Source organism: Orcinus orca, chromosome 12 (genome assembly GCF_937001465.1).
Source record: "Orcinus orca chromosome 12, mOrcOrc1.1, whole genome shotgun sequence".
NCBI lineage: Eukaryota > Metazoa > Chordata > Mammalia > Artiodactyla > Delphinidae > Orcinus > Orcinus orca.
This window is the reverse complement of record NC_064570.1, coordinates 87840529-87858516: the sequence shown is the minus strand read 5'-3', so window position 1 is coordinate 87858516 and position 17988 is coordinate 87840529. Positions and strand designations below refer to the sequence as shown.

The 17988-nt window shown below is 40.4% G+C and overlaps 1 protein-coding gene across 2 annotated transcripts in view; it reads right to left on the bottom strand.

Annotated features, from left to right (window-relative positions):
- EYS (eyes shut homolog) overlaps positions 1-17988 on the bottom strand; it is a 1673869-nt gene that overhangs the window by 96887 nt on the left and 1558994 nt on the right. For both annotated transcript variants that reach the window (XM_049695235.1, XM_004282511.3), the window contains exon 35: positions 15774-15956. In XM_049695235.1, coding sequence (XP_049551192.1) covers positions 15774-15956 — 183 coding nt within the window. The remainder of the gene's footprint in view (positions 1-15773; positions 15957-17988) is intronic.

Below are 17988 nucleotides of genomic sequence, written 5' to 3'. Positions count from 1 at the left end.
TGCATAGCAAAGGAAACCATAAACAAGATGAAAAGACAACCCTCAGAATGGGAGAAAATATTTGCAAATGAAGCAGCTGACAAAGGATTAATCTCCAAATTATACAAGCCGCTCATGCAGATCAGTGTCAATAAAACAAAAAAACTAATCCAAAAATGGGCAGAAGGCCTAAATAGATCTTTCTCCAAGGAAGATATACCGATTGCCAACAAACACATGAAAGGATTCTGAACATCACTAATCGTTAGAGAAACACAAATCAAAACTGCAATGAGGGATCATCTCACACCAGTCAGAACGGCCATCATCAAAACATCTAGAAACAATGAATGCTGGAGAAGATGTGTAGAAAAGGGAACCCTCTTACACTGTTGGTGGGAATGTAAATTGATACAGTCACTATGGAGAACAGTATGGAGGTGCCTTAAAAACCTAAAAATAGAACTACCATATGACGCAACAATCCCAGTACTGGGCATATACCCTGAGAAAACCATAATTCAAAAAAGGCATGTGCCACTATGTTCATTGCAGCTCTATTTACCATAGCCAGGATATGGAAGTGTCCATCAACAGATGAATGGATAAAGAAGATGTGGCACATATATACAATGGAATATTACTCAGCCATAAAGAGAAACGAAACTGAGTTGTTTGTAGTGAGGTGATTGGACCTAGAGTCTGTCATACAGAGTGAAGTAAGTCAGAAAGAGAAAAACAAATACCGTATGCTAACACATATATATGGAATCTAAAAATAATGGTTCTGATGAACTTAGGGGCAGGACAGGAATAAAGAAGCAGACTTAGAGAATGGACTTGTGGACACAGGGGGAGGGGTAAGGGTAAGCTTGGATGAAGTGAGAGAGTGGCATGGACATATATACACTACCAAATGTAAAATAGATAGCTAGTGGGAAGCAGCCACATAGCACAGGGAGATCAGCTCAGTGCTTTGTGACCCGCTAGAGGGGTGGGATAGGGAGGGTGGGAGGGAGACACAAGAGGGAGGGGATATGGGGATATATGTATATGTATAGCCGATTCACTTTGTTATAAAGCAGAAACTAACACAGCATTGTAAAACAATTATACTCTAATAATATACAGCAGTGTTAATTATATTTATCCTGCTGTATATTACATCCCTACTATTTATTATCTTATAAGTGGAAGTCTCTACCTTTTGACTGCCTTCATCCAATTCCCCCTCCCTGCTCACCCCACCTCTGGTAACTAGAAATCTGATCTCTTTTTCAATGTTTCTTTGTTTTTGAAGTATAATTGACCTACAACACCATATTATATTCTGCTATGCAAAATAGTGATTCGATGTTTGTATACATTTCAAAATGATCACCATAAGTTCAGTTGCGATCCATCACCAAATAAATATATTACATAGTGATTGACTATATTTCTCACACTGTACATTTCCTACTCTTGACTATTTATTTTGCAACTGGAAGTTTGTTTCTCTTAATCACCCTTGATATTTCTTTCCTCCCCTGAGCCTCCTCCCCTGTGGTAACCACCTGTGTGTTCCCTGTATTTATAACTCTGTTTCCATTTTGTTATGTTTCTTTTTTGTTTTGCTTTTTAGGTTCCACAATTAAGTGAAATCATACGGTATTTGTCTTTCTCTGTCTAACTTATCTCACTTAGCATGATACCCTTTAGGTCCAAGCATGTTTTCCCAAGTGACAAGATTTCACTCTTTTGTTTTAATGGCTGAGTAATATGCCATTGTATGTATGTGTGTCTGTATATACACACACACACCTTCTTTATCCATTCATCTATAGATAAGCACTGAGGTTGCTTCCATATATTGTGTATTATAAATAATTCTGCAATGAACATAGGGGTGCATATATTTTTCTGTTAAGTGTTTTTGTTTTCTTTGGATAAATACTCAGTAGTGGAATTGCTGAATTATATAGTAGCTCTAGTTTTTATTTATCAAGGATCTCCATACTGTTTTCCATAGTGGCTGCACCAATTTACATTCTCACCAACAGTGTACATGGGCTCCCTGTTCTCCACATCCTCACAAACACTTGTTATTTGTTGTCTTTTTGATAATAGTTCTTCTGCCAGGTGTTAGTTGATATCTCATTGTAGCTTTGATTTGCATTTCTCCAATAATTACTGATGTGCCTGTTGGCCATCTGTATGTCTCCTTTGGAAAAATGTCTATTCACATCCTCTGCCCATTTTAATTTAATTAATTAATTAATTAATTTTCAAAAGTAATTCATTTGTTTATTGATTATCTATTATATCTTAAATATAGCAGTGTGTACATGTCAATCCCAAACTCCCACTCCATGTCCCCTCACCACCCTTTCCCCCTGGTAACCATAAGTTCATTCTCTAAGTCTGTGAGTCTGTTTCTGTTTTGTAGATAAGTTCATTTTTTTTTTAGATTCCACTATAACTGATATCATATGATATTTGTCTTTCTCTGTCTGACTTACTTCACTTAGTATGATAATCTCCAGGTAAATCTGTGTTGCTGTAAATGGCATTATTTCATTCTTTCTTATGGCTGAGTAATATTCCATTGTATATATGTACCACATCTTCTTAATCCATTCATCTGTCAATGGACATTTAGGTTCCTTCCATGTCTTAGCTATTGTAAAAAGCACCACAATGACCATGGGGGTGCATGTATACTTTCAAACCAAGTTTTTCTCCGGATATATGCCCAAGAGTGGGATAGCTAGATCATATGATAGCTCTATTTTTTTGTTTTTTAAGGAACCTCCATACTGTTCTCCATAGTGGCTGTAACAATTTACATTCCCACCAACAGTGTAGGAGGGTTCCCTTTTCTCCACACCCTCTCCAGAATTTATTGTTTGTAGATTTTTTGATGATGGCCATTCGGACTAGTGTGAGGTGATATCTCATTGTAGTTTTGATTTGCAGTTCTCTACTAATTAGTGATGTTGAACATCTTTTCATTTGCCTCTTGGCCATCTTCTTTGTATGTCTTCTTTGGAGAAATGTCTATTTAGGTCTTCTGTCAATTTTTTGATTGGGTTTTTTGTTTTGATGGTATTGAGCCTCATGGGCTGTTTGTAAATTTTGGAGATTAATCCTTTGTTGGTTGCATTATTTGCAAATATTTTCTCCCATTCTGTGGGTTGTCTTTTCATTTTGTTTATGGTTTCCTTTGCTGTGAAAAAGCTTTTGAGTTCAATTAGGTCCCATTTTTTAATTTTTGTTTTTATTTCTGTTTCTCTGGGAGATAGACTGAAAAAGATATTGTTGCGATTTATGTCAGAGAGTGTTCTGCCCATGTTTTCCTCTAAGTGTTTTATAGTATCTGATCTTACATTTAGGTCTTTAATCCATTTTGAGTTTATTTTTGTGTGTGGTGTTAAAGAGTATTCTAATTTTATTTTTTTACATGTATCTATCCAGTTTTCCCAGCACCATTTATTGAAGAGACTGTCTTTCCTCCATTGTGATAGATTAATTGACCATAGGTGTGTGGGTTCATTTCTGGGCTTTCTATCCTGTTACATTGATCTATATTTCTGTTTTTGTGCCAGTACCATGCTGTTATGATGACTGTATCTTTGTATCAGTAGTATAGTTAGGAAGTCAGGGAGCTTGATTCCTCCAGCTCCATTTTTCTTTCCCAAGATTGCTTTGGCTATTTGGGGTCTTTTGTGTCTCCATACGAATTTTAAGATGTTCTGTTCTAGTTCTGTGAAAAATGACATTGGTAATTTGATAGGGATTGCATTGAATCTGTAGATTGCCTTGGGTAGTATAGTCCTTTTCACAAAACTGATTCTTCCAATCCAAGAACATGGTATATTTCTCCATCTGTTTATGTTATCTTTAATTTCTTTCATCAGTGTTTTATAGTTTTCTGAGTAGAAGTTTTTTGCCTCCTTAGGCAGGTTTATTCCTAGGTATTTTATTCTTTTTGATATGATGGTAAATGGGATTGTTTCCTTAATTTCTCTTTCTGATAATTTGTTTTTAGTGTTTAGAAATGCAACAGATTTCTGTATATTAATTTTGTGTCCTGCAACTTTACTGAATTCATTGATGAGTCCTAGTAGTTTTTTGGTGGTATCATTAAGATTTTCTGTATATAGTATCATGTAATCTGAAAACAGTGCTTTTAATCCATTTTGAATTTATTTTTGGGCATGGTGTGAGAGAGTAATCCAGTTTAACTTTTCTTCATGTAGCTGTCCAGGTTTCCCAATACCATTTATTGAAGAGACTTATTTTTACCATTGTATATTCCTGTGTTTGTTGTCATAGATTAATTGCCTATATAAGTGTGGGTTCATTTCTGGGCTCTCTGTTCTGTTCCGTTGATCTCTGTCTCTGTTTTTCTGCCAATTCCATAATGTTTTGATGTTTTATATAAACATACACACACACACACACACACACACACACACACACACACACACACACACACACATATATATATATACACACACACACACACTCAGGGAGTATGATACCTCCAACTTTGTTCTTTCTCAAGAGTGTTTTGACTATTTGATCTCTTTTTCATTACCATACAAAGTTTAGAATTATTTGTTTTAATTCTGTAAAAATAAGTTCATTTGCATTATTTTTGTTAGATTCAACATATAAACAATATCATATGATGTGTCTTTCTCTGGCTGGCTTAACATTTAAAGTAATTATTGATAGGTGTGTATATACTGACATTTTATTAATTGTTTTAGGGTTATTTCATGGCTCTTTTTTGTTCCTTTCTTCTTTTACTCTCTTCCCTCGTGATTTAATGCCTATCTTTAGTGTTATGTTTGGATTCCTTTCTCTCTCTTTTTTTTTGTGTGTGTGTATTTCTTATAGGTTTTTGATTTGTGGTTACCATGAGGTTAATATATAGCAATCCCCCTCTCTCTTGCTCTGTGTGTGTGTGTGTATGTGTGTGTGTATGTATATGATTATTTTAAGTTGCTGGTCTCTTAAATTCACGTTTTAACAACCCAGCATTTTTACTCCTCTCCCCTAATGGTTACTGTTTTTGGCATCACATTTTACCTCTTTTTGTTTTGTGTATCCTTTAACTACTTATTGCAGATATGGATGATTTTACTACCTTTGTTTTTTAGCTCTCTTAGTAGCTTTGTATGTGATTGGCTTACTACATTCTCTGTATATTTGCCTTTAGCCATGAGCTTTTTCCTTTTATAATTTTCAAGTTTCCAGTTGTGGCCTTTTCTTTTTCACTTAGAAAATTTCCTTTAACATTTCTTGTAGAGCTGGGTTGATGGTGCTGACCTCTAGTACCTTTTGCTTATCTGTAAAACTTTTGATTTCTCCATCAAATCTGAATGAAAGCCTTGCTGGACAGTGTATTCTTGGTTGTAGGTTCTTCCCTTTCTTCACTTTAAGTATACTGTGCCACTCTCTTCTGGTCTGCAGAGTTTCTCCCTTCTGGTTGCAGAGTTTCTGCTGATAGCCTTATGGGAGTTCCCTTGTATGTAACTTGTTGCTTTTCCCTTGTTAATTTTAATATTCTCTCTTTATCTCTAGTTTTTGTCCTTTTAATTACAATGTGTCTTGGTGTGGTCCTCTTAGGATTGATCTTATTTAGAACTCTCTGTGTTTCCTGGACCTAGATGTCTGTTTACTTTCCCAAGTTAGGGAAGTTTTCAACTGTTATGTCTTGAAATGTGTTCTCTGCCCCCTTTTCTCTCTCTCTTCTCCTTCTGGGACCCCTATAATGTGAATATTATTATGCTTGGTGGTCTCTTAAACTGTCTTCATTTTTGTTTATTCTTTTTTCTGTTCAGCTTCAGTGATTTCCACTACTTTGTCTTCCAGCTCACTGATCCGTTCCTCTGTATCATCTAATCTACTGTTAATTCCTTTTAGTGTATTTTTCATTTTAGTTATGGTATCCTTTACCTCCGTTTGTTCTTCTTTGTATTTTCTGACTCTGTTAAAAACTTCTAACTTCTCAGTATATTCATCCAGTCTTCTCCCCACTTCTTCAAACATTTTTATGATCATTTCATTGAACTGTTTATTGGGTAGATTTCCTACCTCTACTTCACTTAGTTCTTCTTCTAGGGTTTTATCCTGTTCCTTCATTTCAAACTTATTCCTCTACTGCCTTATTTTGCCTACATTGCTGTTTTTATTTCTATATATCTGGTGGGTTGATTCCATCTCCCAAACTTGGAGAAGTGGCCTTTTGTAGGGAAGTCCTATGTGTCCAAGCAGCACTCTCCCTTGTGGTCACCAGAGCTGTATGCTTTAGAGGAACCCCTATTTGGGCTGTGTGGGTCCTTCTGTTGCGATGGGCTGGCTAGGCTCTGCTCTGGTTGGTTGCCAGGCCTTGCCTTGTGTGGAGCTTGCTGGCCACTGGTGAGTGGGGCCAGGTGATGAGGTGGCTGACTTCAGAACACCTAGGGTTCCTGGGGCTAATACTGGCCCACTGATGGGCAGAGTAGAGTTTCAGGGTGGATGGTTGTGGGGCTGGAGGTCCTGGATCTAGTGTCAGCCTGCTGATGGATGGTACCAGTTCCTCACATGGCTGGCTTCAGGATTTGGGGTATCCCAGAGCTGGTGTCGACCCATTGGTGCATGGGGCTGGATCCCCAGGTGGTTGTCTGAGGGATCCAAGGTGTCTTGGAACTGGTGTTGACCTGCTAGTAGGCAGTGTTTGGGCCTGGGGTGGCCCCTGGGGCTAGTGTTGTCCTGCTGGTGGGTGGAACCAGGTACTGGGGTTCTCTGGCTGTAGGGCCTGGGCGGTCCCGGTGTTGGTGTTGGCTTGCTGGTGGGCAGGACTGAAGACCAGGAAGTCCCAAGGTTAGTGCCAGCCCACAGACGGGTTGAGGCCAGTCCCAGGGTCTCTGGATACAGGGGCGCTGGGTGTCCTGGAGTTGGTGTTGGCCTGCTAGTTGTGGAGGCTGAGTCCCAATGGCTGGCTGCAGGGCCCCAGGGGTCCCCAGGGCTACCACCAGTGTGCCAGTGTGCAGGGCCAGATCCTGAGCCCTTTGGTGGACAAGGCCATGTCTGGGCACTGTGGGCTCTGGGGGTCCTAAGACAGCCAGCCTGGGATGAGGCTCTGGCCTTGCCCACTAGCTGCTTGGCCTAAGGTATCCCAGGACTGGTTCTGACAGCCTCGTGAGCCAGGCAAGGTCATGACACTAATAAGCTAGAAGGAGGATTCCAAAGTGGCTTGTTAGCACCAGTGTCCATGTGGTAGAACCACCTCCCAAAAAGCCTGTCTCTGTGTCCCCAGGGTGAGCTCCAGTTAGTTACCTCCTGCCCCTCCAGAAGCCTGTCCAGGATCAGCAGGTGTGTCCGACCCAGGCTCCTTTCAAATTACTGCTTCTGCCCTGGGTCCTGGAGATTTTGTGTGTGCCTTTTAACAGTGGAGTCTATATTTCCCATATCCCTCTGGCTCTCCCGAAATTAAGCCTCACTGGCCTTCAGAGTCAAATATTCTGGGGCTCCACTTTTTGGTATAGGACCCCCTGGGGAGCCTGATGTGGGGCTCAGACCCCTTGCTCCTTGGGTAGAATCACAGCAATTGTAATTATTCCTCCATTTATGGGTTGCCCACTGGGGTGTGGATCTTGACTGTACTGTATTTCTTCCCCTCCAACGCATCTCGTGTTTTCTTCTTTATATCTTTAGTTGTAGGAGATCTTTCCTGTTAGTCTTCAGGTCATTCTCATCAGTAGTTGCTCTGTAACAGTTGTAATTTTGGTTTTCCCATGGCAGGAGGTGAGCTCAGGGTCTTCCTACTCCTCCATCTTGGATCTTTCCAAATGGATTCACAAATTCTAACAGACAAATGGATTTTTCCTTTCCTTTCTTTCCTGTCTTGAGAGGAATAAAAGATGTGAGAGGACCCACAGAGATAATGCTGTGAATTTCCAATTCAATGAACCTGACTTGGTGAATGGCTCCTGATTACTGGTGGGAGTTCCCTTCTGAAGGAACAATTCCTTTTGTGCACACACTTTGTGGGTATATTTGAATATATCCTAGGGCCTGTTAGGCTTTTAGATTTCTGAAAGGAGGAAACTACCTTTTAATCAAATATTCTTGACATTGAACTAGAATGATGTTGACACTGAGACCAAGATAAACTTAACTAAGCTTTCTTTAGTTGACTATGGGTATATTCAGTTTTTGAAAGAAAGCTAAATTAGGTATGAATGAAGAATTAGATAAATGTGAGTGATTTTAGGAAAATACCGGAATAAGTTTATGGAGCTAGAATCAAAGCTAAACGTGCTGCAAAGCAAAAAATATATCTAGTTTGACCCAAAAGAATGGAAGTTTCACCAGAGCAATACACATATGGTATAGGATTCTGGACACTGGAACAATTTTTACCCCGTATTCAGAGACAGACTCTGCTTTAGTGACTGTTACACTAAAATTAAGATAACTGGAGATTTTGAATTAACTCTTAAGGAGCATACAATCTCTATCTTAAGGTCTGTACAGCTTCTAATCATAGTGGGAAACTTTAACTTTGCATTTTGTTGATATGACCATTAAACTATGTATATTCCAGAGCCTTGAAAGCATTGGAACCATACAAAGCCATATCTGTGATGTTTCTTCATTAGTCATTGTCTACAGTGGAGACCATATAGTGTCCAACTCAGAGGATTAAATTGTTAAGATGTGGGCAGTGTTAACTGGCTACTGTTTGTGGCCACATCAAGCTGGTGCCCTGACTTGCAGCTGTGCTAGTGAACAGAAGGGCAAGAGTGATGCCGGCTACAAATGCACCACTGCACTCCCAGCACATGAAAACAGGGTAAGAGTGACGCTGACTACAAATGCACCGCTGCACTCAGATCACATGAGAATAGGGTGAGAGTGACGCTGGTTACAAGTGCACCGCTGCACTCCGAGCCCATGAAAATATGATAAAATGCATTTCCTGGACTTATATCTGGCTGGCAGTTTTCTATCTCTTGAACAAAAGGAGTTGAGAATAGAAAGAGCGGGAAGTCTGGAACTCTCTTGATGTGCTGTCAGAGATGACAACATGAAAACAAGGGATGGAAACACCAGTCGGTGGATAAACTTGAATTTCCTTGAGATGGAACCCCACGTGCTCACTGGAAGCACAGAACAAACGGTGAGAATGTGGGCTTGGAGTTGATCGATTTTCAGTTTGTTCCTCCTCTGGATGCTCTTCTGTGAGACCAAGGTGCTCCCACTGAACTATGCTTAAATGAACACTCCCCTCCATGTAAGTTTAACAAGGAGGGGGGATTTGCTAGGATCTACATATTTTTGTCATTTGTAACCTTATTTGAGCCCTGGTCAATTTTTCACATATTTCTCAGTCAGTAAAGTGAATTAGCTTAACTTCTTTTTGAACAATCTTAAGATCTCAATTTATTTGATAACTTAGATGACATTGAAGATACAGTCCAGGATGTTTAATTTCAAGAAAATGAAGATTTGATAGTTTGAGGTTGTCAGGTAGAAAACCTCATGGTTTCTCATCACATGATGAATATTTTTCTGTTGTAGAACACTGGCACACACTGCCAGTTGTGACTGGAGGTGGCCAGGCCATGGGGCCCGGCGCTGTGCCACGTGAGGGAGTGGCTGCCCCCACTTGCCCTCTTCTTCCGCGGGGTCTGACTCCAGTTCTGAACAGGCGGAGCTGACAGTTTTGTGTGATGCTCCATCTTTGTTTTTCTGTAGATGACATACACCCCAATTTTTTTCCACACAAAAACATCAAGTTATATTTATGTGCTCTTATTTCGGTTACAGTTAATAACAAAGGGCTTGAAGTAAACAAGAAATTAGTTGGCATGAAATATGAGGTAGCCTTTCATAATTACTGCAGCACAGAAGGCCTGCCTACAGGTGATGGACAGAAAGCTATGCACACAATGCACTCAGATGCAGACATCAATTATCCAGGGAGTTATGTATGTTTTCTTGAAAGAGTCTGTCACAGCATCACACCTTTTAATACAGGATAATGTTGAGACTTAAACTTACATTTCAATGATGTGAAGAGTAATCCATGTCCTCCCCTCCCCTTTATTTAGGTCCTAACTTTTCTGACACAATCTAGATCAATCTGTGACCACACAGTATTATGAATGAACCAGGAGAGCCTCTGTCTATGGAGAATCCTTCAGTGAGTGAAAGAATCAGTAAGCATGTGATTATTGCTTTCTCACACAGCACTTGCCATGTGAATGGGGCATATGAAAGAAATAAAGACTTAGTTTGTCCAAAAGGAATTTAAGATTAATCTTGATGAGGGATTATGCAATTGCTGCTACCCTAATGTTTTTGATTTATGAAAATGGTAACTTCATACGATTTGAAGTAGTGATTGTGAATGACAACACAGTATATGATTAGGTTCCAAATTACAGTATAGAAGCTACCTGTTCCATACAGGCTTTGTGTAGGTAGGATATGGGAAACCTGGGTTTGTCAGAGGACCATTACCTGGATGGGTTGTATTGAGGATGGGAAGAGACCTGGGGCAGTTGCTCCAGGCAGGAGGGAGCAGGGAAGGTGGTGTGGATGGGACGATTGTTCTCAGATGGCATAAGTGGGCTGGGGATGGGCTGGGAGAGAGTGGAGCTAGGGAGGCAAGCCGGACTGCCGCAGAACTAGTTGTAGAGCATTGGCTGAAATGGAAGGGAATGGATGGGAAACACAGAACGGGAACACACTCCCTGACTGTTCTAGTTGGATGAAATGTCTACTTTCTGAGCTCCATCTTTTCTATCACTTACGTACTTCTTTACATTCAATGATGCCTATGTTCCAGACAAGTATTAGACACCATGATGGATACTTTGTGTACCAGACATAATTTCTGACCTCTGGTTTAGTACTGTTAATAAAATTTTAACAAATTTTAAGTTCACAAAATTTTAAGTACGTTATGTTGTGCTTCCCTAAATTAATTATAAGTTTTAGTGTAACAGAGACAGAGATTTTTGTATTCATTCTTTCAAAACTGTAATGAGTGTCTACACTTGACAGCCTCTGTTGATAGAAAAAAGAAAAGCCACAGTCCTGGTTGAGAGAGATCCAGACAAACAGTTATAAAATATGGTAACTGTTCCCAGCAAGCTGCAGTGAGATGAATTCTTAAATTTCCTGGAAGTGTTAAAGACTTAAAGATAATTTTCTGAGCTGAGGCTTAAAGGATAGAAGTGGTTTTGAGGCATGAAAGTGAAGTGTGCATGGCTCAGGAAGATTGGGACAGCCTATGTGAAAGCACAAAGGTGGAGGATGCAGTGAAATGACACAATGACATGACCCAGTGACATGGCACTGTGACATGACACAGTGAAATGACCCAGAATGTACACGTGTGCTGATATTGCCGAGTGTAGGGCGGAATGAAGGACAAGAGATTGTGCAAATGGGCAGGGGCTGGATACATGTCTGTGCATGTTAGGCAAAGGATCTTAGGTGGTATGTTATGAGGAAGCATGTTGATTAGGCAGCATACGTTCAGACTTCTATGTGGAGAACAGAGAGGGAGAGGGCAGTACTGGGCAGGGAGCCTGGAAAGGAGGTTATTGCTACTGCGACCGCCTGTGATAGATAAACTGGGAGCAAGGAAGGGAAGAAAGAAGAAGGAGAAAAGATGAAAAAGTCATTGGAAGGTAAAATGGACAGACCTTGCTGTTTTATAAAACATGGGGTATAAACTGGAGAGAAGATGACAAGGACCTTGTCTGACTTATTCACAACTGTATCCCCAGCACTGGGAAGAATCCCTCATCTAGGCTCCCAGTAAATAGTTGTCAAAGTGAATAGAAGGGAGAAATCAAGATGACTCCTGGGTTCTGGAGGAAGCTGAATGTTTATACCAGTCGCCAGTGGAAGGAATATGGGAGGGGAAGATCAGGTATTCCTCTGTGGACCGATGTGGGACAGACTGGTGGTTTTTAGAAGAGCCGAGCTATAAGACACAAGTTATAAGGGAGCGAAGGAAGAATTGGTAATGAAGGAAATTCCAAATATGACTGCAGAAAGGCAGGACGAGTTTTAGGTAAGGTTAAAATCCTACGTCAAGAGAGACATTTTCAAGAGGGAATGTTTGACAGGGTAATTTGTCCAGAGTTCAATGTGCATGAAGTCTGGCAAAATCAGAGTCTGGCTCTGGGGACTCGAGGAAGAACATCACCCGTGTTGGGGAGTGAAGAAGTTCCCTTGCCTTTTCATGTCCCAAATTAGAGGTTGGCTTATAGTTCAAGTTATCATACGAACTCTGTGGCTTTGTGCATCTTTTAACTTGAGAAAGGCAAAGGCAGCATGTGAAATGTGGTTTTAGTAACAACCAAGGCACAGGTCAGAGATTTATGTTACTATACAATAATACCTATATGTGAAGATACCACTGTTAGAAGCACTAACTTGGGTACTAGTTTCTTATATAGAAGAGAAAATTGCAAATTGTGTGGTTAATGTTGATCATAATATTTTAAAGGGATATGTGTTTATTTAACCAATAACTTTATGCTACATAAATTGAAAAATCCTCCCTGCCTATGTATTACGAGCAATAACTGCATATCTTAGTCTGTCCCCACATATGGTCTAATTTAGCTGGTCCTTAGGGGTTTTGTATGATTGCTCTAAAATATTAGTTGCATGAAAAGCACCTAACGTTCTTGATAAAAGTCTATTTTTTTTAATTCAAGAGGGCCGGCCTGTGAATTAATATTTTAACAAGCACCATCGTGTGATTCCGATACAGGTGTGAAGAGGTTCTACCTGGAGAAATCCCCCCTTGAGAAGCTCTTTGGCCTGACTTGCATTTGTTAGCTGGTGTTCTTGCTCTCTCTGGTGGTACAATGTGGAATTGTATGTTTCAGATTTTTCATTTTCACTGATTGGCACATAGAGCTCCACAATGAATCTACCAGTTACCCAGCCTTTATCTAGCCATGCTGTAAACCTACAGATGCGAGTGCTGCATTAGCATTCATCTCCCTACACACAAAAGAGATGGGAGAAGACCAGAAAGTGTAACATGTAAAATTTCATACCTTAGAAGTGCAGCGACCAAGACAATGCTTTTACATTCTTTGGTTTGGAGAATTTTGAAGGAATCTGTAGCTGAAGAGTATTGAAGAGGCATTTGGTGGCAGCATTTTCATGGGCCAAGTGTTTATCTTTTGCTTGGGTTCTTCCTCTGTGAATCTTTTAGGACTCAGACTCAAGCTTTGTGATGCTCGTTTGAATTTTTCATTTGCCAGTTTGTTTGTTTTTTGCTAATGGGAAGGATATAATTGTATGCAGAGTAAAGAGTTAAGGGTAGGAATTCCTTCTTCTTTTCCTTCTTTCCTCCCTGTCTTCTGGCAGTCATTCAACAGATGTTTATTACAGCCCCCTGAGGGAGGCTTTGTGGGTGATACAGTGATAACCGGGACACCATTTCTCTGAATGAGGAGAGAAATGTAGCCCACCAAGGCCTGTCATGAGGGCTCCATGCCCAAAGTGCAGGGCAGCTCAGCAACCCTCAGAGGAAGGAGAGAGTAACCATGGGGAAATCATTACGGAGAAGACGGCATCTGAACTTCAAGTCCCTGAGACTGGCCACTCTAAGAACTTTGTGTAACTGAGTTGCTGACTTATATGACATACAATTGTCTGTGCTTATTGTGGGTATTTTATTCAGTGCTGATTATGTGTCAGGCAGTGTGCTAAGTGTGGGTGTATAAAGTTCAGGAAGGATTGTAATCAAGCAGGACCCTGTGGGGCCATCCCAGGGCAGAGCCCCGCCACCCCACCATGTCCTCTGCCAGGCTTTTGTCCTTAGAAAAACTTTACTTAAAGAATAAATTTAATCAGAGAAATGAGAAATGTGGAAAGAAAGGAAAACTGTTAAGCAAGACAAAGTAATAATAGTTAAATAATAGGAAATAGGAAATAGGAAATAATAGGAAATAGGAAAACTGTTAAGCAAGACAAAGTAATAATAGTTTAGCCATTAAGCAAAGTCAAGGACCTTTAGTTCTTCCTCCAGGGCTGTAGATACTATTCTGAGTCCTTTGAGCTGTTTTGCAGCTGAAACTGAAACCCTCACCAGGTGGAAGAAGTTAACTGCATGCTGCCCACAAGCACGAAGACCCCAGGTGGAATCAGAAGGTGGATGATGTTGACTCCCAGTTACCTCACCACAAGCCAATCAGAAGAAGGTCCACAAGCTGATCACACACCCCACACCCCCACTCCCTTATCCTGTCTTTTAAAACCTTTCCCTCGAAGCCTTCAGGGAGTTTGTGCCTTTTAAGCATGAGCTGCCCTGGACTCCTTGCTTGGTGCCTGCAATAAACGCTGCACTTTCCTTCACCACACCCAGTGTCGGTAGGTTGGCTTTACTGTGCTCAGGTGAGCAGACCTGAGTTTGGTTCGGTAACAGGATGGCTTGGTCTCTGTCTACCTAAAGATTCCATTCTCGTAGTAGAAGCAGACAGGAAACAAAACAGTTAAATGATAATAGATAACTATCTACAAAATAGATAAATGAATTGTAAATTGAGGTAAGGGCTTTGAAGGAAGTAACCAAGAGGCTAAGGTAGAGAATAACTTGGTTGGGCTGAGGTGAGACCTGCTTTTGTGGAAGTGGCTGGAGAAGGCCTCCTGCAACAACACAAGCAATGATGTTACAAGTCCAGTGCTCTCTGCTACTGAGTCCGTGTCTTAACCATGTTCATCCTCCCAGCTCTGATGGGGAATCACCATCATTATACTCATTTGAACAGAGAGGAGACTGAGGCACAGGGACACTAAGTAATTTGATGTGTAGTTTGTAAGTGGTGGAGACCAGATCCAAGCCTACCTTTCAGACCCAGAGCCTGCTCTCTTCACCACTCTGACAGGCATCTCCCGCCAAGGGTGTGGAGGGGAGAGCACATATGGGGTTCAGAGGCAGGAGAGTTCTCACGGGATAAAGCAGCCCTCGTGCTCCCAGAGGTGGGGCGAGGCTGCACACCACCCTTCCCTTGGGGTGTGGGCTTCTTTCAGACACGTGTTAATACAGAAACAGGCGTTGGGCGAGTTGAAAAGGACAGAATTCGTTAGCTGCCCTAGCACTGTAGAATTACTGATGAGAAAGGTCATTTTCTGGTGTAACATTTTGATTTCACAGTGGAGGACCCCCAGCTCAGAGAATATAGGTGATTAATTGCTTAACTAGTTAGTTGTTGACTTGGGAGTAAAACATACGTGCTTTTCCTTGATCCCACGTGTGCATAACTGGTTTCTACTTAACACACAAATTTATCTTATAAATTGCTTTCCCACCAATTGAAGGGCACTGGAATACATGATTACAGACTAGTACTTTCTTAAATTCTTGCTCCTTTAATTTGGGATGGTTTTCTTTGAGGGCAACCATTCCCATTTCACGACACATGGTAAAATGTGTTCCTTTTGAGAATTTCCCTTCTCTCCTCTGTGGAAATGCAAAGAAACAGAGGACAGGACCAGTCGATAAGCTCACTTCTCGTGTGACTCGCCCCCTTCTCTTTCTTCACATTTGCTGGCAGGAGTTACAATGCGCTGATTATAAGAGGTGGCCTGATGTGAACAGGGCTTGGGGGTCAAGGGCTGATGCACACCTTGGACAAGGCACACGCTTGAGCAGCAGACAGGAGGAGGCTGATCCAGGCAAGCACCTGCCTCACCCACAGCCATAGTCCCTGAGGAAGCTCTCAAGTATTGTTCAAAAAACCTAAGCAAGCCCTAGAGGGTTCAGGTAATCTTACCATGGCCCTTCTGTCCGGTGAAAAATAACAAGTTGTCTTGCACTGCTGAGTGGTTGTTTGCCAGCTGAAACTTCAAGTGGAACTCGTAATCATAGCTGATGTCTGGGACCCGTGAATAAGCCAGGAACGAGGTATATCCAAAGGCATCCATCCCACTGAGCCTGGGCTGGGTGATGTGAACAGCTGTGGAAAAGCCCAAAGCAAACAGTTAAAACAAGCCTGTTCATGGACTTGTAAGAGGAGGGTTGTGTTTTGCTGCTGCATCTCGCCACATAGTCTGTTTACTATCACATTAATTATACATATGTGCCCTTCAGCATTGAGCAACTCAGAGACTCAATAGGGAATTCAAATCCAGAACAAAGGAAGGGTAGTGTTTTGAGATCCTGTGTATAATCCTTTAACTCACATACCCTTTTGACATGAAGAATTTACTTAAAAAGCAAAATTCTACATTTTGGAGATTAATTTTAGAAATAGAAAAGATCATACGCAGTCAAAGTATTTGCCTAGGTGCTTTGTAACAATAATTTGGCATCCAAAGGCCAGATATGACTTAGAGAGGGACTCACAGCTTGGAACAAACTGAGCTTCTCTAACTCTTTACTTTTCTAAGAGCCAAAGGTCAGGGGTAGGAAGGCCAAGAGATGGGAAGGAAATGGATGTTTCCATCACCATATTGTGAATGACCTGAAATTTCCTTGAGGTGAAATCGTTGTCTAAAAGAAATGCTCTTCCTTACTTTGTTCAGACACGTGTTAGATAGTGAAAGCGTGGGTTTCAATAGGCCTGAAACTGTAGGGAGATTTAGTAGAAACAGGAAATGGTAAAACCCAGAAGTACAAGGGCCAGTGCAGACAAATAAGATTTAGTTGAGGGGTGCTATCAGCCAGCTAGCTTCTCTTTTCATCCTGCCTCTAATCTTGTATCCACATTTTCTCTTTCATTGTTCTGTTTCCTTCATAAATAGTCCCAACTGGCTTTTATTTCCTCACTTCAAGGGGAACAGGGAACAGGAAGGGGGATTTTGACCCCCATCCTGACTATTGTGAATGGTATCCCCAGATTAAAGGATGTTCCTAGAATCTATCTTTATTCGTTCAAGACAGCTCAATAGAGGGAAGAAAGCTTGTCTTGATTACTTTATAATGCTCCCTTCTCAAGAGGTGGTGGCTCTCTCACGAAGTTGTAAAACTAGAATTTTTACAAACTTTAAGAAATATCTTCACTCTGGTACTTAACACTTAAAACAAAAGAGTTGTTATGTCTGGTTATAATTGTTTATATAGCAAATAATTCTGCTATCCTGGGAAAAAGAATTCTATTTATCAGAGGCTTTTATTTCTGCTTGTTTCACATAACTATTCAAGTAGGGATTTGTATGGAATCAGCTGAATACTTCATTTTGATATTTTATTAAAATCTTATCAGTTTACTCCTTGGGATGTGTGTCCTAGGATAAGTAAACATTTTCTCAAAACTCACCAGAATCTGAATTAGGATTTTGAGACATACCACCTTTTATATATATATATAATCTAATGAAGTAATTGGTGGTTTGTGTTTCAGAGATAATAAGACTTCCCATCAGGGATTTCAGTGGTTCTGTAAGTAGGATGGTTGAAGGAAATTAAATAAAATTAACTGGGATTGAAGCAAAATAAAAATATTGATGGTGTTTGAATGTTGGCATTAAAAACAGTTAAAATAGAATTCAATTAAATACTAAAAATAGGAATGTCTTTCTTTTATAACATTTCTTCCTGTTAATAATTTACAACTGAGTCTACTAAAAGTTTTTGTACATTTAGGTTAGATCAACAAATACGTATGTAGTTCACTATCTGACCTTGAGCTAGATATTGGTGACACAAGGATAATAAAGCACAATCCTTACCCTCAAGGAGCTAGTGTGTGGTCAGTTAAATTACTCAACTGAACTAGACTGAATCTTGGCTGATGACAGCAGTTCACTTACAGGTGACAAGCAAAGATCATTTCAGGTGGAAAGAACAACTTATTCTACAATAGGGAGGCCAAAAAGCATGTCATACTCAGGGAACCCATGGAGTTTGCAAGTTTTAGAATGAAGTATAAAAAGGAAAGTGGAAGCAAATGAAATGACATAGTTAAGACAGGGGTCAAATTATGAAGGGTTTGATATTTTCCTCATAATTTTTGAGTAGTTAAGCAAATATCAAAGTTGCCTTTTAGA